The 24,563-nt window shown below is 43.5% G+C and overlaps 1 protein-coding gene across 1 annotated transcript; it reads left to right on the top strand.

Annotated features, from left to right (window-relative positions):
- Positions 1–15,624: 15,624 nt before the first annotated feature.
- Positions 15,625–16,842, top strand: LOC125549570 (uncharacterized). The gene has a single exon (XM_048712950.2). The coding sequence runs from the start codon at positions 15,625–15,627 to the stop codon at positions 16,636–16,638; it is 1,014 nt and encodes a 337-aa protein (XP_048568907.1). The 3' UTR covers positions 16,639–16,842.
- Positions 16,843–24,563: the final 7,721 nt, after the last annotated feature.

Below are 24,563 nucleotides of genomic sequence, written 5' to 3'. Positions count from 1 at the left end.
ATTTAGATATGTGGCTTTCAAATTCTAGTAAATCCAAAAGTCGTCTAAACTTCGTGAAACTTGGCATGCTATCATGGAGTAGCATCAACATGTTGTGGTAAATTTTTTGTCCCATTTGGGGCAGGTTTGGGTATAAGTTTCTCACAAACCAGAGCTTCTCACAACAAACGTGATGGTTTCGGTATGGAATGTGCCACCATTGGGGACGAAATGATATACGTTGCCTCTTATTGCTTTAAAAAAATTCGATTGTCAACATAGAACAACATGAGTGTTGTGTTTAATTATGGAATTTTTCGGGGTTCGTTTGGACATTTTTATACATTAACAGGGTTTCCCAGGCATTTTATGTGCATAATTCAAATTTGAACTACATGCACATTCTCCAGTGCATATAAATTGGTTGAAAAATCAAATCTGTGTCCTTGGTTGTATGCTTAGGTCCCATGCAAGAAATGGGAATGAGTTTCAAACACGCTGCCACTGTCCCTCGGCTGCAAACATTGAGATACATGGTTTCTAAATTCTAGTAAATCCAAAACTCGTCTAAACTTCATGAAATTTAGCATGCTATCATGGAACTGCATCAACATGTCGTGGGAAAAATTTTGTCCTATTTGGGGCAAGTTTGGGTATAAGCTTCTCGCAAACTAGAGCTTCTCACAACAAGCGTGATGGTTTCTCTAGGGAACGTACCACCTTTGGGGACGAAACGATATCCGTTGCCCCTTATTGCGTTCAAGTTTTTCCGAGTGTCAACATACAACAATAGGAGTGTTGTGTTCAATTTTGGTTTTTTTCGGGGATCGTTTGGACATTTTTGTTGATTAACTGGGTTTTCAAGGCATTTTATGTGCCTGATTGAAATTTGAACTACATGCACATTCTCCAGTGCATATAAACTGGTTGAAAAAACAAATATGTGTCCTTGGTTGCATGCTTAGATCCCATGCAAGAAATGGGAATGAATTACAAACACCCTGCCACCGTCACTCGGCCGCAAACATTTAGATACCTGGCTTTCAATTTCTAGTAAATCCAAAGGTCGTCTAAACTTCATGAAATTTAGCGTGCTATCATGGAGCTGCATCAACATGTTGTGGTAAAAATTTTGTCCTATTTGGGGCAAGTTTGGTTATAAGCTTCTCACAAACTAGAGCTTCTCACAACAAGCGTGATGGTTTCGCTAGGGAACGTGCCACCTTTGGGGACGAAACAATATCCGTTGCCTCTTATTGCTTTCATATTTTTTCGAGTGTCAACATACAAAAATAGGAGTGTTGTGTTCAATTTTGGTTTTTTCGGGGTTCATTTGGACATTTTTATAGATTAACTGGGTTTTCCAGGCATTTTATGTGCATGATTGAAATTTGAACTACATGCACATTCTCCAGTGCATATAAACTGGTTGAAAAATCAAATATGTGTCCTTGGTTGCATGCTTAGGTCCCATGCAAGAAATGGGAAAGAATTTCAAACACCCTGCCACCATCACTCGGCCGCAAACATTGAGATACCTGCCTTTCAAATTCTAGTAAATCCAAAAGTTGTCTAAAATTCATGAAACTTGAATTGCTATCATGGAGCAGCATCAACATGTCGTGGTAAATTTTTTGTCCCATTTGGGGAAGGTTTGGGTATAAGCTTCTCACAAACCACATCTTCTCACAACAAGCATGATGGTTTCGGTAGGGAACATGCCATCTTTGGGGACGAAACGATATCCGTTGCGTCTCATTGCTTTCAAATTTTTTTCGAGTGTCAACATAGAACAACAGGAGTTCTGTGTTCAATTTTGGAATTTTTCGGTGTTCGTTTGGTCATTTTTCTACATTATCTGGGTTTTCGAGGGATTTTATGTGTATAATTCAAATTTGAACTACATGCACATTCTCCAGTGCATATAAACTGGTTGAAATCAAATATGTGTCCTTGGTTGCATCCTTAGGTCCCATGCAAGAAATGGGAATGAATTTCAAACACCCTGCCAATGTCACTCAGCCGCAAACATTGAGATACCTGGCTTTCAAATTCTAGAAAATCCAAAAGTCATCTAAAATTCATGAAACTTGGCATGCTATCATGGAGCAGCATCAACTTGTCATGGTAAAATCTTTGTCCCATTTGGGGCAGGTTTGGGTATAAGCTTCTCACAAACCAGAGCTTCTCACAACAACCGTGATGTTTCGGTAGGGAGCGTGCCACCTTTGGGGACAAAACGATATCCGTTGCCTCTTATTGAATTCAACAATTTTTTAGTGTCAACATTGAACAACAGGAGTGTTGTGTTCAATTTTGGAATTTTTCGGGGTTCGTTTGGACATTTTTATATAGCAACTGGTCTTTCCAAGCATTTTATATGCATAATTCAAATTTGAACTACATGCACATTCTCAAGTGCATATAAACTGGTTGAAAAATCAAATATGTGTCCTTGGTTGCATGCTTAGGTCCCATGCAAGAAATAGGAATGAATTTCAAACACCCTGCCACCGTCACTCGGCCGCAAACATTGAGATACCTGCCTTTCAAATTCTAGTAAATCCAAAAGTCGTCTAAAATTCATGAAACTTGGCTTGCTATCATGGAGCAGCATCAACATGTCGTGGTAAATTTTTTGTCCCATTTGGGGCAGGTTTGGGTATAAGCTTCTCACAAACCAGAGCTTCTCACAACAAGCGTGATGGTTTCGGTAGGGAACGTGCCACCTTTGGGGACGAAACGATATCTGTTGCCTCTTATTGCTTTAAAAAAATCGAGTGTCAACATAGAACAACATGAGTGTTGTGTTCAAGTTTGGAATTTTGCGGGGTTCATTTGGACATTTTATATATTAACTGGGTTTTCCAGTCATTTTATGTGCATAATTCAAATTTGAACTACATGCACATTCTCCAGTGCATATAAACTGGTTGAAAAATCAAGTATGTGTCCTTCGCTGCATGCTTAGGTCCCATGCAAGAAATGAGAATGAATTTCAAACACCCTGCCACCGTCACTCGGCCGTAAACATTTAGATACGTTGCTTTCAAATTCTAGTAAATCCAAAAGTCGTCTAAACTTCATGAAATTTGGCATGCTATCATGGAGCAGCATCAACATGTCGTGGTAAAAATTGTGTCCCACTTGGGCAGGTTTGGGTATACGCTTCTCACAAACCACAGCTTCTCACAACAAGCGTGATGGTTTCAGTAGGGAACGTGCCACCTTTGGGGACGAAACGATATCCGTTGCCTTTTATTGCTTTCAAATTTTTTTGAGTGACAATATAGAACAACAGGAGTGTTGTGTTCATTTTTGGAATTCTTCGGGGTTCGTTTGGACATTTTTATACATTAACTGGGTTTTCCAGGCATTTTACGTGCATCATTCAAATTTGAACTACGTGCACATTCTCCAGTGCATATAAACTGGTTGAAAAATCAAATCTGTGTCCTTGGTTGCATGCTTAGGTCCCATGCAAGAAATGGGAATGAATTACAAACACCCTGCCACCGTCACTCGGCCGCAAACATTTAGATACCTGGCTCTCAAATTCTAGTAAATCCAAAGTCGTCTGAAATTCATGAAACTTGGCATGCTATCATGGTGCAGCATCAGCCTGCCGTGGTACAAATTTTCTCCCATTTGGGGGCAGGTTTGGGTATAAGCTTCTCACAAACCTTAGCTTCTCACAACAAGCGTGATGGTTTCGGTAGGGAACGTGCCACCTTTGGGGACGAAACGATATCTGTTTCCCCTTATTGCTTTCAAAAATTTTCTAGTGTCAACATAGAGCAACAGGAGTCTTGTGTTTACTTTTGGAATTTTCCGAGGTTCGTTTGGACATTTTTTATACATTAACTTGGTTTTCTAGGCATTTCATGTGCATAATTCGAATTTGAACTACATGCACAAGCTCCAGTGCATATAAATTTGTTGAAAAATCAAATATGTGTCCTTCGGGGCATGCTTAGGTCCCATGAAAGAAATGGGAACGAATTTCAAACACCAGCGCACTGTTGATTGCCGGCAAAACCTTGAGATACTTTGTTTTTAAACTCTAGTAAATCCAAAACCCGTCTGAAATTCATGAAACTTGGCATGCTATAATGGAATGGCACCCGACATGTTGTGGTATTTTTTGTGTCCATTTTGAGAAAAGGCACACTCGAATAACAGCCAACAAACGCATTTTGAAACAAATAGCTGCCGCCGTAACATCTCAAACGTTTTGTATAATTAAAATTGTGTGCGCTCCGTTAACCATTCACGTGACGCCACGCCTCACTCCTTTAATGGCTAGGTGGTGCCGTGCAGACAGGTCCTTGAGTGCTTGACTAAACAGAAGGCGTACGAGCTGCACTCAGGATCACCGGGAAGCGTGCAAGCTGTACGCCGTGCAAGATTTCTGCAGCTCTTGATCGTAAACGTTTTAGATAGAACACCCGTATGCACAGTGAGAGCTATGGTCGTCCCCCTAAGTCGAGGGAAAATCTGCAACGCAGAATTTGTGCATCCCTTCAACGCAAACGGTTATTTTGGATGACCCGTGTGCAACCACGTACAAACAACTTGGTAAAAATTGTATCTGTCATATTGGGTATGTTGCCATTTGTCAAACTGGAAAGATTTACATTTGTTGATCTAGTAACGTTGCCATTTGTCAATCCTTGTAACACTGCGATTTTTCAAAATATACCGCTAGAAATCACTAGCACTATCTATTTTTTGCAACTAAAATTCAGTAATTAAGCATAGATTTCATTCATAGATTTAGCAGTCGTTCTTAATTTATACAAACAGTTCAACTCGATAGCTGAACCGACCAAACTTTTCTCCAATTGTTACCAACCACGTACTGAAATAGCTAGTTCAACTATATATACTAGCTAATTTTAAGTACGATGTACAGTTCGACCACACATCTATAGTAAGATGAACTGAACAAAATAGCCCCTAAATACTACTACTACCATGGAGGGGATTTGTGCTACTTCCGGCAACCTCTCCTCTGCCAAGCGCGCTCAGTAAGAGGCAGAGGAGGAGGAGGATCCTAGCGACGATCTGGAGAAATGCAATACAGTGCCTGCTGCTGCTGCACGTTCAGCGACGCTTGCCAGCTCGAAGCGGCCGGACTGCTCGTAGATCTCCTGATTCCTCGCCTCTGCGTCGGCGTGTGCTGCGGCCATGGCTGCGGTATGGCTCTTTGTGTCCTCGACGAGGCGCGCCTCCTCCTCCCACAGGAACTCGGTGTAGCGCGCAAGGCGGTGGCGGAGCGGGTGATGACCCCGACGGTCAACGGTGGGCTGGCGGCCATGGCGGCGGACGATGGGGTGGCGGCCATGACCACCACCTCCCGCCTTTGGGCTGCGATGGTGGAGCGGGTGATGGCCATGGTGGCCGGAACTGGGGCGGCCGCCACGACGGCCACCTCCTGCCTTCGGGCCGCGGCGGCGGAGCGGGAGATGGCCCTGGCTTTCGACGGTGGTGTGGCGGCAACGGCGGCCGGCAACAGCTGCCGACGGTCAGCGACAGTGGAGCGTGTGGTGGGTGTTCCGCCACACCCAACAGGGACGCCACACGCACTACACTACGCCGGGGACTGCGCCGCCACCACGGTGTAGCCTCCCATCTGGAGCTGTCCTCTGATGACATCAGAGTGGCCGAGCGACGACGACGGACCGGTGCCATTGGCGATTGTGGGAGAAGCACACGAGATAAGCTACAGGGAGGGAGGGGAAAATGCGACGCATGACTCAACGGCCGTGAGGGTTTTTATAGCAGGCCGGTAAGCATTGGGATTTTGGGGGATTTCACCAAGTCAGGCGGGAACCTTGCGCGGGAACCTGCGAGGTTGCGCAGGAACGGGCTCACCGACGATTCATTAGCGCCACCGTTTGGCCAAAAGAACGCCCCCGTGCGCTGCGCAAGCTTGCGCTATAAGCCGTCTGCGGCAACGGGGTGACAAGACGTGAAAAAGGAGGACGAAAGGTCACGTACACATACAGTTAATGCAAAAAACATTTGTCATTTAAGTACCTACTATACCCCCTCCTGGTTTATAAGTAGTATTTAACTAATAAAATACGAATGCATGTCGCCAAAGATTATATCGTTGGAGTCGTATTTGAACATAGTTTCCAGCTATACAATTTGTGTAACATGCATTAACACTTTTTTGGTTAAATTTAAGGTTATATACCAGCCAGCGTTTGGCCGCAACACACATGGCTTATTCCATCACAAACAGCTCGGATGGATCAACTATATGCCACGTATCGCACACGCAACTCTAATCTGATTCGTGCTTGATGTCTCCGACATCGCTCGCATAGTTCGTCTGATTAGCCACGGATCATTGTGCCGGCCTCTGCTCGCGTCCCTCGGCAAGCTCTGCACGTCATTAGGCGCAGCAGCGCGCTATGCTCGCCGTTAGGCGTCGCGGCGCGCTCTGCTCGCGTCCGTCGGCGCACTTGGGTTGTGGACAACTTTTCATTGCATGTTCAACTGCTATATATATATATGGTTGGGCGTGCGCACGATCATGTCGGGGGCCCTATATGCATGCGGTTGCGCCACGCGTGTTGCCACGCGATGCAGTTACGTGCGGCATGATGGAGTTACGCGCTGCAAATTACAACTGCCATCAGGGCCTGCCGATATTCCTGGCCGTCCAGCTTCCCCTTTAATTCCCGCGGCTATTATAACCTTATTCTCTTCAACCTTTCGATCGCGCCCCACAACACAACAAGCACACCCACAACGACACATAGAGAGGGGATGTCCAGCGGCGCTCCAATGGAGTTCGACGAGCATAGAGTGGAGACCCACGCGAGGGAGACAAATATCTCGGTGGTGTACACCATCGACCTGGCCGTGGTGGACAACTACATCAACATCGTTGAGCAGTTGCTTGCTCGAGACAAGTAAAGGTGATCGACATCAAACTCCAGTACACCGCCGGTCGTCCCGGCATAGATCAGAAGGTTGCCGTCGCCCAGTTGTGCGTGCGCCATCATGTCCTCATCTACCACTACTGCATGGCCATAGAGCCTTGTCACCATTTCAATAGTTTGGTCAATAGCACCAACTACAAGTTTGCCATGGTGGAAACCACTGACGATGTAAACGGGCTCAGTGTTACGGGCTTGGCATGCAAGAACCTTGTCAAAATCCGTGACCACTACAGGGTCTGTGGCAGCATGAAGAAGGACTCCCTGGTCGAACTCGCCTCGGCCATCATCGACCCCTACTACGAAAAGATGAAGCTGGATACCCAAAGAACAAGTCCCCTATCCTGGCACAGGGCCTGTATGCGGCAACTGGATGAACCTCACCTCAAGTTCGCAGCTAAGAGCGTGTACACATGCTATGAGATGCACAGGAGAATCATTGACATGAGGAAGTGCCTCGTTACCCAAATCGACGAGCTCGGATCGAGCCACAAGCAGAGCAAGCGTCACAAGAGATAGATGATCATGCATGTAATATATAGTTTACACAACGTCTTCACAAGCACACACGTCTGGCTGGACGTTTCTTTTGTGTTGCCTAATCACAAACAGTTCATCCAAGTGAACCATCTGTATATCACACACACCTCCATCTGGCTGCCCGTTTCTTTTGCTCCTCCTCATCGCAAACAGTTAATTGAACTGAACCGTATGCCCTGCATCGCACACGCAACTAAAATCTGAACCGTGTTTGATGGCTCCGCCATCACAAATTTTTTGCACCTTTTTAACGGTTTTTACACCACTGTTTGCAATTATGGCACTGGACACAGTTTCATCGAAGGTTCTCTGATCGTAGTGTCACGTTAGCAGCATTCTGCAGTAGTGCTAGAATACTCCTCTGCTTTCCTCTTTTCTCCATTTGTTGTAGTGAAACAAATTACCATGTAAGTATCACTATAAAAACTATTTCCCCATTGATATTATACCACCTTAGTCTATTGTTCACTAGTAAAGGATTCATGAGGTGTGCAATCGTAATCCACTAGAAAGCTTGTTGTGGTGAGGTGCGATTCATGTATCTGTGAGTTGTTAGGAAAAACTAATAGATGACCTCATGTCTTCTTATTCCCAACAGCCCACCACTCCCATTTAAATTTTGTTTGAAATTTGATGTGTGTTCTCATATGAAAAAGGTGTATATTTCCAAGCTAACTACGTAACTTGCCTAGTATATTCTTTAATATAAATAGAATCAAGTTTTTATGTTTTTAAATGCATGGGTTGAACGGCGCCAATGAGTTAGATATGATTTAAATAGAAAAAGGGGAAAGAAAAAACCATGGTGGCAAAACACTAGCTACATAAAAGAAGGGCCATATATCATGTGGGCGGAAATAATGAATCCCATATATCTAGATATCAAGTCAATAAAAAAACATTAACAATGGACCTCAAATCCTACTCCTATATTATGCATTACATGAATCTGAGATGATATGTGACAATCGGGATAGTAATATAAATAGCACACCTAATAGGAAATGAAGGCATTAATGAATGTGTAGCTATTACACACTCAACAGGGTTGCCATGAAATAATGTGGCAGTTCCTACACATTTATGTAAGTCAAAAATGAAATGAAGCTTCTGAAGAATCATGTAATGAACATCCCAATTGACTATATGATGATGCATTAATCACCATTAGGCATTAGCTAGGTCAGTCGCAATTATTCAACTAGCAAGAACTAACTACGCATGAGAAGATATTTCATGGGTGTGATGTCCTTTTCAGACTCTCTTGCTCGTTTGAGATGCACACTTAGGTTGATGTTGCTCATATATGCCTCTCTTCAACTTGGGGTATGATCTTACCTTTGCAAGGGGAAAGTTGAGATCGGGAAGATAAGTTTTGAATGCGAGAACTATCACTATCATTTTCAAAAGGATCTCTTCCTATCATGTGAGTAATAGTAGAAATGTTACTATGCGGCAATATGAATGAAACAATGATGTTTCAGCTGAGATATTCCCCTATTTATACACATAGGTCATTGATGCAAACACATCGTTTCATCATTTATGCATCGGCCAAGATGTGATTGATAAGTTATTTGATCTACTCCTATGGCCAAAAGCTTCCAATGAAATGCATCTTGTGTGAGGAATTATTCATGCCATCCATCTGATTAAAAAAACCCATGATGAATTGTCATATAATAGGGGTCCACGCTATTCTTCCAAAGGATATTACATGTTATTATTCAAATATATTAGCCTATCTTAATTCTTCAAATGGTTCTAATTTGGCTTCTTCTATAAGTTCGGGTAAACGCCAGAAATATGTTTAATAGGAGAAATTACAACATTGGTAACAACCTGGCTTGTCTCCATTATGACTCGAGCATAGATAAAATAATTGAACATCTAAATTTCCCCTACCCATTTAATCTGTGGTTGCATACATTGCAACATTAGTTGGACTACGAATTCAGATCAGATTGCCTTAGTATCAATAACTAGGGCTAGTTTAAATGGGGGTCTTCTCTTCAATAATTTCATCATAGTTTCTTGGAATCTATGGAATGAATAAATCTATAATGGTATTCAACCTACTAGAGCAACCTTGGGAGTTCGGTCTAAGGTTGACGTCTCGCTTTTACGTTACAGAGTGCCGACGGACCTGAACAATAATATTTCCACCCTAAAATACCCTTTGTAATTCTCTCTTTGTCCGTTAGTGGTGGCGAAGCACCCTACCACATAAAAATTGTTGTACCAACTTTATTCTCTTAATAGTGTACAAGATAGGAGCCTCCAGCCAGCAATCGAATAAAAACCTAGATATACGTGAAGCGAGATCCATGTTTGTGATTAGTTATAAGGTACAAGGTGAGATGAGCTCATATCTTCTTATACCTAACAACTCACTATGGCTCTGAATTCTTTTTTCAAGCATAGCTACTTCTTGCAACTGGATTAACAACAATGGAGAGTTAAGTGGAATCAAGCTAGCTAATTTCTAATGGAAAAATTGGTGGATCATCACCCTCGTTCTTCTTCGTTTAGAGTTTATATTTGGAAACCTCGGTACGTATCATCATGGTCAGTCTTTTGACAATGTTGAGATGAGCTTACTTAGATTAGAAAAATTACAAAATTGCATAAAAATGTGTCAAAACTTCACTGAAACACTGAAGACCGTTGAGTTATTATCATACACGTGATCACTATCATCTGAGAAGAGTGCTTAAACGGTATGGCTATGTGCAAAGGAGATACAGTCGTCCTTTTAATGTACTGTCTAGTAGTGCATTGCCTCCTATGATCTTAGTGGATATATAAGCGAGAGGCCCCCACCCCGAGACAGTCATCTACCTCCTCTGCTATTTCCATTCTCCGAGCTCATTTGGTTAGGTGGCCAATCATGGTGTGACACGAGATCTAGATCAGTGGTTCAACCGCAAGAAGGTGTGGCAAGTGTGCTTCTCCAAGCGTCGGCCCGGATTGTTCATGTAGGTGGGCGAGCTGGCCGTTTTGTGTGGCTCCTAAGTGTCCATCGTTGCATTCTCCCCATACATCAAGGCCTTTCTTGATGCCAGAACCATAGAAAAATTGTTCTATGGTATTTTTATTGTGTATAAAAATTATATATACAAAAGTTAAAAGGAATAATACAAAAAAAGCTTGAGGCTCAACCAATTATAGTTCCAGGGAAATTTATTGTGTTAAATATTGGTTTTAACTGAGATGAAGATCAATCCAGTAATTGAATTCTGTCACATGCCTACTCTTAATTCTATGAGATATTAGTAGCAAGTTATTCTTCAGAAGAAATCTCGAGGAAGTGACACTAGGTGATCCATTCTTGATTATTTTTGAATTTCTTTGTATGCAGATATTCCAGTATCCCTGATAATAGTTAGACAAAAGTTGCGGGGTAGAGTAATCCAGGTCAAAAGGATATCATCAAAAATACATAGGCCTCTATTTCTGGAAAAGCAATAGGTGTCCCAAAAGGCTAGAGCAGACATGTAGTCCGAGAAGAGGTGTAGTGTAGGTTCTTGAAAGCTCACATTTATAGGAAGGAACATGATTTTGTTCCTATGAAGAAACTTTCATGAATTGAGTTTGTCATGCAATAGAAGCCATAAGAAGTTTTTATTTCTGAGCAAGCGAGCACTCATGGTCTCAGAGATCGTGATTAAGGACCGTGTGCATTTGCATAGACTTGCTAATTGCACGTGCCTTGCAACGGGCATGTACTCTACTGGTTCAATATCAATCTTGTCGAACAGATACGTTACATCAATTTTCATAACACTTAATTTGGTGAGAGTATGGGTAGAAGAAGGCAAGAATTTTTTTGAGTTAATTGAGATGTTGGTAAGATTGATTATGTTTGATTTGATTGAATTAATGCAGGATGGGTTTTAGGAAAGTATCTTTTCAATTTAGATTATTCCAATTAATATATTTTATGCTTTTGATTTTGTGCGGTATCGGTTGGGGTTAACAAAAAACCAATAGAAAACCAAAGGGGGGATGACAACATGGGAGAGAAAAAAATCAGGTGTGAGGTGGAGGTGACGGAACGAACTCCGCTTTAATATTTTTTTAATTTTCTGCGGCATCAGTTGGGTTTAACAAAAAACCAATAGGAAACCAATGGGGAAGAGCAACGTAGAAGTGAAAAAATTGGGTAGGAGGTGGAGGCGATGGAACGAAGTGGCGTCAGTTGGGGTTATAAAAAAATAGCAAAAACCAAAGGGTGGAGGGGATTATGGGAGAAAAAACCAGGTGGGAGGGGGCGACAGAACAAACTCCCTTGTAATAGTAGAGATGAGTAACAAGGTGCTTTCTTTGGGTATGCCCATTTATCAGACTTCACAATGAGTTGGTACTGTTGGAGCAATAACATGAATTTTTGGTATTGATGGTAGTCTTGTGTGACAAAGACTTCTTGAATAGCAGAAGAGAACAACTCACGAAATTTAACTTTGAGAATGGTATCTCTCCAATTATTTTGCCAAAGCATGACATAGTGTTGCTCTGCCATCTCTGGTTATATGCATCATGCACTAGGTGATGATCTGGATGTTCAATCTGGATGCATGTATGCAATTGTGTTGCTCCGATGCTCCATTTATAACAATATAAAAAAGTGCTTCATCAGCTCTGTTTGTTTTCACATAGCCAAACATTTAGCATAGTGTAATTGTTTAATATATTCGGAAGTGTTCACCTAGACAAGTAATATCACGCTAACATATACATGAGGGTGATTGATGTGGTGAGCGCGTAGACGTGCCGCCATGTATGCCATTTTTTTATGGTGATCGGAGGCACGTATATTTATTTTTTTGTGTTGTAACAAATGTGCCCCGAAAAAAGATGAATTATTTCCCAAATACATTGTTTTCTTAGAATCCCAACTGTACATTGTTTGGAACGCTAGCTTTTGTGCGGCAAACAATATATACATGGACATTATGTTGCGAAGGAATAGTTACTAATGTACGTCACGGAGTACGTAGTTATCCTTTCCTTTTTTTTTGCATGGTTACGTAGTTATCCTTTTTTGAGGAACGCTTGCTAATCCTCAAAAAGAAAGAGGAACGCTTGCTTTTGTGCGTCAAACAATTTTTTGTTGTCACATCCTGATCGATTCAGCTTGCTTTTGGGGTGCGAAGGAATAGTTTTCAAAATAATACGGTGTATGTAGTTATCTTTTGACGCGTGAGTTAATGTATACAGCTCAGCGCATACCCAATCGTATCTCATTGCCTATCACGAGCTTTAATGTACGTAGCCCAGTGAAGAGATTTTCCTCTCCTATATAAACCCCTCGACCCCGAGACGAAGCCACACCCACAACCACTCCTCTTCCTCCATTTCTCTGAGCCTATACAAAAAAGACAAAATACGCAAAATGTACGTGCACTGTCTGACCGAAATTTGTAATTTTAATTTTTTGTACAGTTCTCCTCGCATGTCATTTCACCACCAGACTTGGTAAGCCTCTCGAACATTATTTGATGATCATCTCCACAAAGTTTCAGTTTTTTGGAAATGTTTTGATATTTTTTCTTGTGTAGGTGCACCGTGGGTGCACCGAGGTGGGGTTCAGCAACTTCTTTCCCTAATACAGAATAAGGCATGAGGCTCAACCAATTCAAGTTCTAGGGAAATCCATTGTGTTAAATAATGGTTTAGCTGAGATGAAGATCAATCCAGTTCTCGAATTCTGTGACATGCCTGCTCTTAATTCTATGAGATATTAGTAGCAAGTTATTCTTCAGAAGAAATCTCCAGGAAGTGACACTGGCTGATCCATTCTTGATTATTTTTTAATTTATTTATATCCAGATATTCCAGTATCCCTGATAGTAGTAACAGAAAAGTTACAGGGTAGATTAATCCTGGTCAAAAGGACATCATCAAACATACATAGGCCTCTGTTTGTGGAGAAGCAACCGGGGTCCCAGAAGGCTAGAGAAAACATGTAGTACTAGAAAAGGTGTAATGTAGTCTCTTGAGAGCTCACAGTTCTTGGAAGGAACATGATTTTGTACCTATGAAGAAAATTTCTTGAATTGAGTCTGTCATGGAATAGAAACCTTAAGAAATTTTTATTTCGGAGGAAGCGAGCACTCATGGTCCGGGAGATCATGATTAAGGACCTTGTACAACTGAATAGACTAGCTAATTGTGTGTGCGTTGCAGCGGGTATGTACTCTACTGGTTCAATATCAATCTTGTCGAACATAATAGAATAATTTTCATAACATTTAATTTGGTGAGAGTATGGGTAGGAGAAGGAAAGATTTTTTTTTGATTTAGTTGAGATTTTGATAAGATTGATTTGATTTGATTTGATTGAATTAATACATGATGGGTTTTAGGAAAGTATCTATTTGATTTATACAATTCGAATTAATATGTTTTTTGGTTTTTATTTTGTGCGGTATCGGTTGGGGTCAACACCAACAGGAAACCAACGGTGGGATGACAACGTGGGAGGTGGAGGTGACGGAAGGAACTCCCCTTTAATATTTTTTTATATTTTGTGCGTCATCAGTTGGGTTTAATAAAAAAACCAATAGGAAAGCAAAGGGGGGAGGGCAAGATGGAAGTGAAAGAATTGGGTAAGAGGTGGAGGCGACGGAACGAACTCTCCTTCAATAATTGTTTTTATTATTATTTTGTGCGGCAACAGTAGGGGTTAGAAAAAAATCAGCAAGAAACCAAAGGGTGGAGGGGATCATGGGAGGAAAAAACCGGGTAGGAGGGGGCGACGGAACAAATTCCCTTGTAATAGTAGAGATGAATAACTAGGTGCTTTCCATGGGTATGCCCATTTCTCAGATTTCACATTGAGTTGGTACTGTTGGAGCAATAACATCAATTTTTGTTATTGCCAGCAGACTTGTGTGACAAAGACTTCTTCTTGAATAGCAGAAGAGAACAACTCAGGAAATTTATCTTTGAGAATGGTCTCTCTCCAATTATTTTGCCATAACATGACAGTGCTACTCTGCCATCTCTGGTTATATGCATCATGCACCTAGGTGATGATCTGGATGTTCAATCTGGATGCATGTACGAAATCGCGCTGTTCCGGTGCTCCATTTATAACAATATAAAATAGTGCTTCATCACCTCGGTTTGTTTTCACATAGCCAAACATTTAGCATAGTGTAATTGTTTTAATATATTTGAAAGTGTTCACCTAGACAAATAGGAAATTATTAATGGGAAATATCACGCTAACATATACAAGAGGGATCCTCCAAAAAAACATATACATGAGGGTGATTGATGTGCCGAGATTGTAGATGTGCCGCAATGTATGAAATTTTTTTATGGTGATCAGATGCACATATATTTTTTTTTTGTGTTGTAACAAATGTGCCCAGGAAACAGATGAATTATTTCCCAACTGCATTGTTTTTTTTAGAATCCCAATTGTACATTGTTTGGAACGATAGGTTTTGTGCGGCAAACAATATATACATATTTTGTTGTCAGGTCCTGATCGATTCAACCACGTGCGAAGGAATAGTCACCGAGTACGTAGTTATCATTTTTTTTTTGCATGATTACGTAGGTATCCTTTTTTTGAGGAACCCTTCCTTTTAATACTAAAAAAAGGAACGCTTGCTTTTGGGGTGCGAAGGAATAGTTTCTAAATAATACGGTGTATGTAGTTATTTTTTTTTGAGCATCAATACAGACACAAGCACTTATATACACGCGCATACACTCATCCCTATGAACACATACACGCACACCCTACCCTATGAGCATCTCCAAGAGACTGAGCCGGCATATCATCTTGAGATTTACGAAGTCACCGTAGGCGCTTCGTCGTCGACGGGAACGTCTCCTCCCACTGAAAGCGTATCGCCGGAAATCCTGAAATAAAGGAACGCTTGCTTTTGGGGTGCGAAGGAATAGTTTCTAAATAATACGGTGTATGTAGTTATCTTTTGACGCGTGAGTTAATGTATACAGCTCAGCGCATACCCAATTGTATCTCATTGCCTATCACGAGCTTTAATGTACGTAGCCCAGCGAAGAGATTTCCTCTCCTATATAGACCCATCGACCCCGAGACGAAGCCACACCCACAACCACTCCTCTTCCTCCCTTTCTCTGAGCCTACCCACCGAGCAAGCGAGCAATGGCGCCGCCCAACCGGAGAGGTGGCAGCGGCCGGAAGAAGACTGTCATCCGCCGGATCGAGCAGAAGGATGCCCGGCACATCAGCTACTCCAAGCGCCGCGGGGGGTTCTTCACCAAGGCCAGCGATCTGGCGGTCCTCACCGGCGCCCAGGTGGCCGCCCTCGCCTTCTCCCCCGGCGGCAACGTCTTCTCCTTCGGCCACCCCTCCATCGACTCCGTCGTGGAACGTTTCCTGGCGTCGGAGAGTGTGGGGGCTGGCGCGAGGGAGGAGAGCGCTGCCGACGACCGCTTGCTGGCGGCAGAGGGCGCGGCGGAGGGCGGTGCCGACAAAGACAAGAAGCTGCAGAAGCTGCACCTGGAGTTCGACGAGCTACGCACGGAGCTGGTCGAGGTGAAGAAGCAGGCCAAGCGCAACAAGGAGGCCATGGCCAAGGAGCGCGCCGCGGGGGACCAGATTGCGGCTTGGTTCGACCCGAAGATGCGCGACATGGGGGACGGGGACATGGCGGCCTTCTTTGCGGCGCTGATGCAGGTGAAGGGCGTCGTCTCCGATCGCGCCAACCAGGTTCTCCTCGAGGCGTTTCAATTCGACGTGAGCCGCATGGCGGAGGTGGCCCCGCCGCCGCCGCCCCAGATCTTCGGTGGCAGCACCTTCGAGTTCGGTAGCAGCAGCGGCAGCGCCAACGCTGGGATGGAGTTCCAGTTTCTGATGCCTCCGCCACAGGAGCAGTGTTTCGAGGCCGTGATGGATATGCAGCAGATGGTGATGCCTCTGCTTCCGCAGCAGGAGTTTGCCACCGGGATGGAGATGCCTCCTCCGCCGGGGTTGGCCGGCGGCCTGGATATGGAGCAGATGCAGATGACGATGCCTAAGCCGCCGGGGTTCGACGCAGGGATAGAGATGGAGATAGACCAATGGCTTAATGTGATGCTGCCGCCTCCGGAGTTCCCTGCCGTGATGGAGACGGCGCAGCAGGGGCTCGATCAACGGAACGCCGGCTTCCCGTACTGAGATCCAAACCCAGTCAGAGTCTGAGTCCAGTGCATGCATGCATCTTCTATTTAAGCCTCCATGTCAATCTTTTTGTTTTATTTTGAAATGAAGTCGCCGCGTCAATCTTTGGTATATGCTGTGCATCTAGTACCTTGGATCTGCACGAAATTAAATATTCAATCAATATTTTTATTTGGTAATTTCCTTTCCTTATCATGCAAATCAATAATTAATGGGTTGTAATCTGTATTGCACCGATATGATGCTGGCTGGAATGTAATGAAATACAAAGGTCGATCTGTGCTGGATACATCTATCTATTAATTACTGCGTATATTATTACTAAAACAAGGGACAAAGGAGCCATCACATGCATTCACATAATCTACAATTTTGACAACGTTTATCATGTTTTTTAACGGCTGAGATTTAAAAAATTCAAAGGTTACATACAACTATATTTTGTACAAACAATTCACGTCAGAGGAGGTACATGCCATATGACATGTGTATATACAAACAAGAATACACATGCAAACCTCGCGGCAGACGTGGTGAGCAATCTTCAAATCATTAAATTGTAAAGAATACACGTCCAATAACCGCATGGGACATGTTTAAGCAAATTCAAAATTCGTATAGAATACATGTGCAAAAAGTAAAAAAAAAAAACAGAATACACTTACAAATATGTGAAGCATCCCAACTAAAAAAACATGCCAAGCATCACGTGACACATATTCATACCGACCTGGATACACACCGCAAATAGATACGGACATCCAACATGAAACTCTCGCCCGTAGCCCATAAAACACACTGCATGAACCAAGACGCCCAAACGTCTAAGACAGCTACAGTGCAGCATGCCTAAAAAATTATACAGGCCCGTGATGCTTGCACGTATGAAAGTCAACTAGGAGTACTATGGAGGGAGTACTGTAAGTGTATAAAAGTAAGTCAAACATTGAAGAGTTTGACTTGAGACAAAGCTCATATACAAAGTAAAAAGAAATGGAGGGAGTACATAATTTTGCATGAGGTCTATAGAAACTCCGCAAGGTCAGCCATAATAGGAACACAACATTACCCAAGGAAAAAATTCTAGAGAAAAAAACATTCGCCAACTACATAGCGAAACGGCCACAAAGATCGACAAAACTGTCAGAGGGGCAGATGCAAAGATCGCCAACCAATCATAAACATAAAAAATCCAACAAATTTGTCAATTTATGATAATAATTATATACATGCAGTTTTATCAAGCTGTGGATAAACATAATATGAGTTTTTTTTATCTTTTGTAAAGTCCATCGTAGATAAATCTTTTATGATGAGGATAAAAAAATGATTCACTCGCGCTATTCGTCATCCTGGGTGAGGAATTCTTATTCCTCACCCCAGCCAGCCAGTGCACCGTGCAAACCAGTCCGCACGCTTCCATCCATGGAGCACCGATGTAATAATCTTTGCATGCAACGTAATCTTACGATGTGGAAGCGACGGACATGAGAGACATGCACGCATCCACCATGCATGCCCGTAAATTTATGGCCAAAGATTAGGTAATTACCACTGTGTAGTACATTGGCTCTACTGCATGGATGAGCTCTACTGACATCGATCAAACTTTTTAACGTGCTCTACTGCAGATGTCTCTCTATAATCAGTCTTTTTTTGGGAAAAGGGAATCTTGCAGTCATTCCTTAGCTACTAATTTAGAATCAAATGCAAACGAGAAACATATTCTACTAATTTAGTTGAGAGCCGTAGGAATTTGACAGCCGATCTAGGAAATTTAGGAGACGTAAACAAGAGTATATCAACGCATGGTCCACCAATTGAATGCAATGTCAGTGTAGGAGTTAAATCGTGAAACGGTTGCCAAATATATTAAATTACACAACATATTCCAAACTATTTTGTTACATTATTTCCAAACGATCCTGAAGGCCATCTCGTCAGCCTCTTCGGTGGCTGACTAGCTCATACTGATCTCAAGATTCTACCTTACCAGAGGATCAAGGATAAAGTAAATAGTTGAGTTAGGATGAGTACTGTAGAAACATTCATCTCACAGAGTCTCAATTCCAAGGACAACCATAGTCTTCACCCTCCTATGTTTATCACAAGATAAATTTCTTCACCAAAACATAATTAATGGAGGCAATATCTCAGGGAAATCCCATATGCACGCGTGATAATTTATAATATGGATTCTATTAACCATCGAGTTCTTCATTTTCGACGATGGCAGCAGATGCTCGACCAAGCACTCATAGTCCCGTTCTACACCTCGCCTTGGTCACTGCTTGTAGATTTTGATTGGAGACTCTGCTACATGCCCAAAATACTGAAGTCACCTTTCATGATTTATAAAAGGTAACACCAAAGACCGATTGCTTACATAAAACCCATGCCCGTACTTGAAGAACCGTAGTTTCCATTCTGAACCCTTCTGTTCAACACGACATCATGTTGTCAATACACTAGGAGAATCAGCTTATATGATATTGAAAGAAACAAATTAAGATGAAATAATTAAACAAGTTATACAGGAAAAAAATGCTACAGTTTTACTTTTTTTCCTTAGTATAGTTGGGACATTCAGGGACAATGTGAATGTTCGATATAAAAATTCAAATGGACAGAGAAGATGAGATTCAGCTTGTAAGAAACAGGGAGTACTGTCATCCACAAAAAAAATGCAACATCAAAAATAATAACAGCTCGATGTTCCAAGGAAGCAACTTCGGAAGACCACAAAAAACAGAAGTGCTGGCAGCATATATTCTTATAGATAGGCGGATGGCCATATTAACTGATTGTGGGAACTCTCATGTCGTGCAAATGGTAGGCATAGGCACACACACCCAGTTTCTAGGACACACTTCTACCTAAAAATGTAAAGTTGAAAGAGGGAGCTTCCCACTTTAACCACTTTTCCTTTTCATATTTACTGATTTTTAGGCAACCATGCAACTATTTCTGAATACAAGGCCTGGAAGATTATGATACATTTTCTGGTTGACATTAATTGCACCGGACAATTATCAAGTTTTTATTGACAAGCAGATGTTTATTTCATTCATGTACTAGTAACAATCATGAAGAAAACCACGCATTACTACTACATAGTGAAGGTCCTTTCCACACCCGTGGAGATAACTTTTGCTTGAACCGCTACAGTACAGATGTGAATAGGTTGTGCCAGTAAGCTTCAACAAATACGCATTATTATTACATAGGTAAGGTCCACTTCCCAATTTTACGATCACGTAACATAACACAACATATGAATCGAGAGGAGAATCAGGGAGAGATGGAAATCACTGGCGGTTGTATATGGACAGAGCTAGGTACCTGGGCGGCATCGTACGCCGTACGGCTCAAAACAAGCATTATGCCTGTAGCATAGATATGTCCAAAACAGACAAATTTGGGGCCGAGATCAGAATCAGAAGCACAATGATTAATATCTAAATATGGACACTTAATATATATAAACTCAGATAACTAAATTCCGTACTAAAAGTATGTACTCGCCATGGGAAAATAAATTGCCACACACCTATGTAAATCGATGGAGAGGGGCTCCGTCGGTGAAGACATGGTTGCCGACCGTCGTGGTGGGAGGAGATACAGACCGCATCAAGAAGCATGCCAACGGACACCGTAACCTGAGGCCGAGGAACACCGGCGACGCTACAAGACTGCTCTGCCCTGCTGCCAACCCACCGCAGTGCAAAAATTAGGGGTGGTCCTAAGAAAAAAAACATATACTAAAATCCGTAGAAAAGTTAACTCATATCAATTCCTCATAGGTGCATTTATTGAATCATCCAGCCGAAACTGCAAACCCATCTAAACAAATGTTTTTAATTAATTCTGAATCATGTAAAAAGTTGAATGATTTCCCCTAGGCCTAGCGGACTGAAACAAAACTGCAAATGTTCATGAGCCAGAAAACATGAAACTTGAACACTTTAAACGACAAACCAAATATTATCTCTACATCACCTTAGTACTAGCTGACAAAATCTTACCATTACGTAGCAGTTGATGCTTCTAATCATATAGCACAAAAAATCTACACAAGCGCTGCTCCATCACAGCATGGACGGATGGACTGGAACAGGTAGCAGATAGAAAATTCCCAGTCTAAAAAGACATTCGCCCAAACTACCTGGAGATGGAAACCAAACAATAATCAGAGAGTTTTCCTTAGAAAAAATAATTAGTGTTAAATGCACAAATGCAAACACGTAGTACAAGCATATACGGTAAAATTCGGATTATCTCTTCGGGCGTACAGTCTTGTGATCTCTCCGGCCAGCAGCCTCCACAAAAACTGAAAACCAAATTAGCAATTCGGAAAGAACACGGCACAACAAAACGAAGTGAAAATTGACTGAAACTAAAAGGATTAGGATCGGGGCTGCTCACCTCCATTCGTGCGATTCTCACCTGCACAAATCCAACCAAATCAAAGCCAAACCCAGCGAGAATGTTGTCGCTGCGAGCAAGGGAAGCTGACAAGCCACGGCCACCCACGACAGCGCCGCCGTCCGCCTCCAGAAACTACAGCACCGCTCACCACGTAGCCCGCCTGCCCGTCGGCCACCGCACCAGGCGCCGCTCACCACGCAGCCCGCCTGCACGTCGGCCACCGCACCAGGCGCCGCTCAACAAGCAACCCGCCGGACTGCTCCTGCGCGCGACGTTGTACTGCATGCTCGAGATGGATGGTTGGGCAACCGGCACAGGCATGGCAAGGAGGCAAAACAGGGAGGGACACGGGTGGGGCAAATCAGAGAGACCGCCGCCCATGGTGGTTTGTTGGCCTTCCTCATCCACGGCGAGCACCTGGACGACCCCAATCGAGATCCTCGTTGTGGAGTATCGTCTTGGAGGAGAGGTGACCGGCGTGGTCGGGTGGCTTGGCTTGGCGGCGATACTGCTAGGAGGATGCACACCGTGGGAGAACCACCCGATCTGCGTGCGCTCCAGTTGCACGATGCGCCGGTGACGAGAAGAGGCGGGGGTAGGAGAGGCCGAGAGCCGAAAGAGAAGGATGGGTGGTGGCGGCGGATCTGGAGGATGGGGGCACTACAGCAGCGGTCGCCGGTCGGACCCGATGGTTGGGGCCAGGGCAGGCTCAGCGGGCGCTATGGGGGAGAGGCGTGGTGGGTGGAGGTGGGCGGCGGCTACAACTGGGGAGTGGGGAGGAGGCCCGGGGTGGCGCAGGGTCTAGGCCGTCGGCGGCGGATCTCGTGACTGGGGGTGGCGGCTTCGGTGGCCGGTAGTGTGGGGGTGTGTGTCGCAGCTCCGGTGGCTAACAGCAGGTGGGCGTTGGGGTCGGGTGGGAGGCGGCAGGGGGTCTGGCGGTGTTAGGGGGTGGCCCGTTGGGGCCGAGGGGCCGGCGGCGGGAGCTACGCCGGAGTAGGGGGCGGCGGCGGGAGGTGGTCGGGGGATCCAGAAAGAGGCGATGAAGTGCAGGAGGAGGAGGGGTGGGGTGGGAATGGGCCGGTCAAGTTTTCTCTTTTTTGCGTTTTCGGGAGCTCGAGAGGGCCCGACAGAGCCCTATATAGAGGCACCGTGATCCAAATAGCTATTCTAATCCCAGGATTAGAATAATGTTGTCCTATATTACATATATATATATATATATATATATCTGTGTGTGTGTGTTGATGTTCTAAGAATGATCATGATGCCCTCATGTCCGTATTTTATTTTTATCGACACCTCTATCTCTAAACATGTGGACATATTTTTCGATTTCGGCTTTCGCTTGTGGACAAGCGAGTTCTAAGCTTGGGGGAGTTGATACGTCCATTTTGCATCATGTTTTTATATCAATATTTATTACATTATGGGCTGTTATTACACATTATGTCACAATACTTATGCCTATTCTCTCTTATTTTACAAGTTTTACATGAAGAGGGAGAATGACGGCAGCTGGGATTCTGGGCTGGAAAAGGAGCAAATATTAGAGACCTATTCTGCACAACTCCAAAAGTCCTGAAACTCCCCGGAAGTTATTTCCAGAATATACAAAAAATATTGAGCGAAGAAAATTCTAGAGGGGGGCCACACCCTGGCCGCGAGGGTGGGGGGCGCCCTACCCCATGGGCGCGCCCATGCCTCGTGGGCCCCCTGCTGGCCCTCCGATGCCCATCTTTGGCTATATGAGGTCTTTCGTCTGAGGAAAAATAATAAGCAAGCTTTCGGGAAGAAACTCCGCTGCCACGAGGCGGAACCAATCTAGGGCTCTGGTAGAGCTATTCTGCCGGGGAAACTTCCCTCCGGGAGGGGGAAATCATCACCATCGTCATCACCAACGATCCTCTCATCGGGAGGGAATCAATCTCCATCAACATCTAGTTGATGCTAGTTGGTTTACTTGGTGGAAGATCATATGTTCAGATCCATTATGCATATTAATACCCCTCTGATTATGAACATGAATATGCTTTGTGAGTAGTTACGTTTGTTCCTGAGGACATGGGAGAAATCTTGCTATTAGTAGTCATGTGAATTTGGTATTCGTTCGATATTTTGATGAGATGTATGTTGTCATCCCTCTAGTGGTGTCATGTGAACGTCGACTACATGACACTTCACCATTGTTTGGGCCTAGAGGGAGGCATTGGGAAGTAATAAGTAGATGATGGGTTGCTAGAGTGACAGAAGCTTAAACCCTAGTTTATGCGTTGCTTCGTAAGGGGCTGATTTGGATCCATATGTTTCATGCTATGGTTAGGTTTACCTTAATACTTCTGTTGTAGTTGCGGATGCTTGCAACGGGGGTTAATCATAAGTGGGATGCTTGTCCAAGTAAGGACAACACCCAAGCACCGGTCCATCCACATATCAAATTATCAAAGTACCGAACGCGAATCATATGAACGTGATGAAAACTAGCTTGACGATAATTCCCATGTGTCCTCGGGAGCGCTTTCCTTCATATAAGAGTTTGTCCAAGCTTGTCCTTTGCTACAAAAAGGATTGGGCCATCTTGCTGCACCTTATTTACTTTTATTACTTGCTACTCGTTACAAAATACCTTATCACAAAACTATCTGTTACCGATAATTTCAGTGCTTGCAGAGAATACCTTACTGAAAATTGCTTATCATTTCCTTCTGCTCCTAGTTGGGTTCGACACTCTTACCTATCGAAAAGCTACGATAGATGCCCTACAATTGTGGGTCATCAGAGCGCTTTGGGTGTATCAAACGTTACAACGTAACTGGGTGGCTATAAAGGTGCACTACAGGTATTTCCGAAAGTGTCTGTTGGGTTGACACGAATCAAGACTGGGATTTGTCACTCCGCGTGACGGAGATGTATCTCTGGGCCCACTCGGTAATGCATCTTCATAATGATCTCAATGTGACTAAGGAGTTAGCCACGGGATCATGCGTTACCGAACGAGTAAAGAGACTTGCCGGTAACGAGATTGAATGAGGTATGGGGATACCGATGATCGAATCTCGGGCAAGCTACATATCGATAGACAAAGGGAATTGTATACGGGATTGATTGAATCCCCGACATCATGGTTCGTCCAATGAGATCATCGTGGAAAATGTGGGAGCCAATATGGGTATCCAGATCCTGCTATTGGTTATTGGCTGGAGAGGTATCTCGGTCATGTCTGCGTGGTTCCCGAACCCGTAGGGTCTACACACTTAAGGTTCAGTGACGCTAGAGTTGTAATGGGAATAGTATGTGGTTATCGAAGGTTATTTGGAGTCCCGGATGAGATGCTAGACATGACGAGGAACTTCAGAATAGTCCGGAGGTGAAGATCGATATATTGGACGAAGGGTATTGGAGTCCGAAGTTGTTCTGGACGTACCAGGTGATGACCAGTGTGACCGAAAAGGGTTTCGGTGGCCTCAACAAGCATTGGGGTCTTATGGGCAAAGGGG

This window comes from Triticum urartu, chromosome 3A (genome assembly GCF_056163025.1).
Source record: "Triticum urartu cultivar PI428250 chromosome 3A, HENAU_Tu73, whole genome shotgun sequence".
Taxonomy (NCBI): domain Eukaryota; kingdom Viridiplantae; phylum Streptophyta; class Magnoliopsida; order Poales; family Poaceae; genus Triticum; species Triticum urartu.
The sequence above is the reverse complement of the archived record's forward strand: the minus strand, read 5'-3'. Positions and strand labels throughout refer to the sequence as shown.

What these genes read in the sequence shown, in the direction of transcription:
- LOC125549570 (XM_048712950.2), top strand. Translation starts at nt 15,625, where the DNA reads ATGGCGCCGCCCAACCGGAGAGGTGGCAGCGGCCGGAAGAAGACTGTC.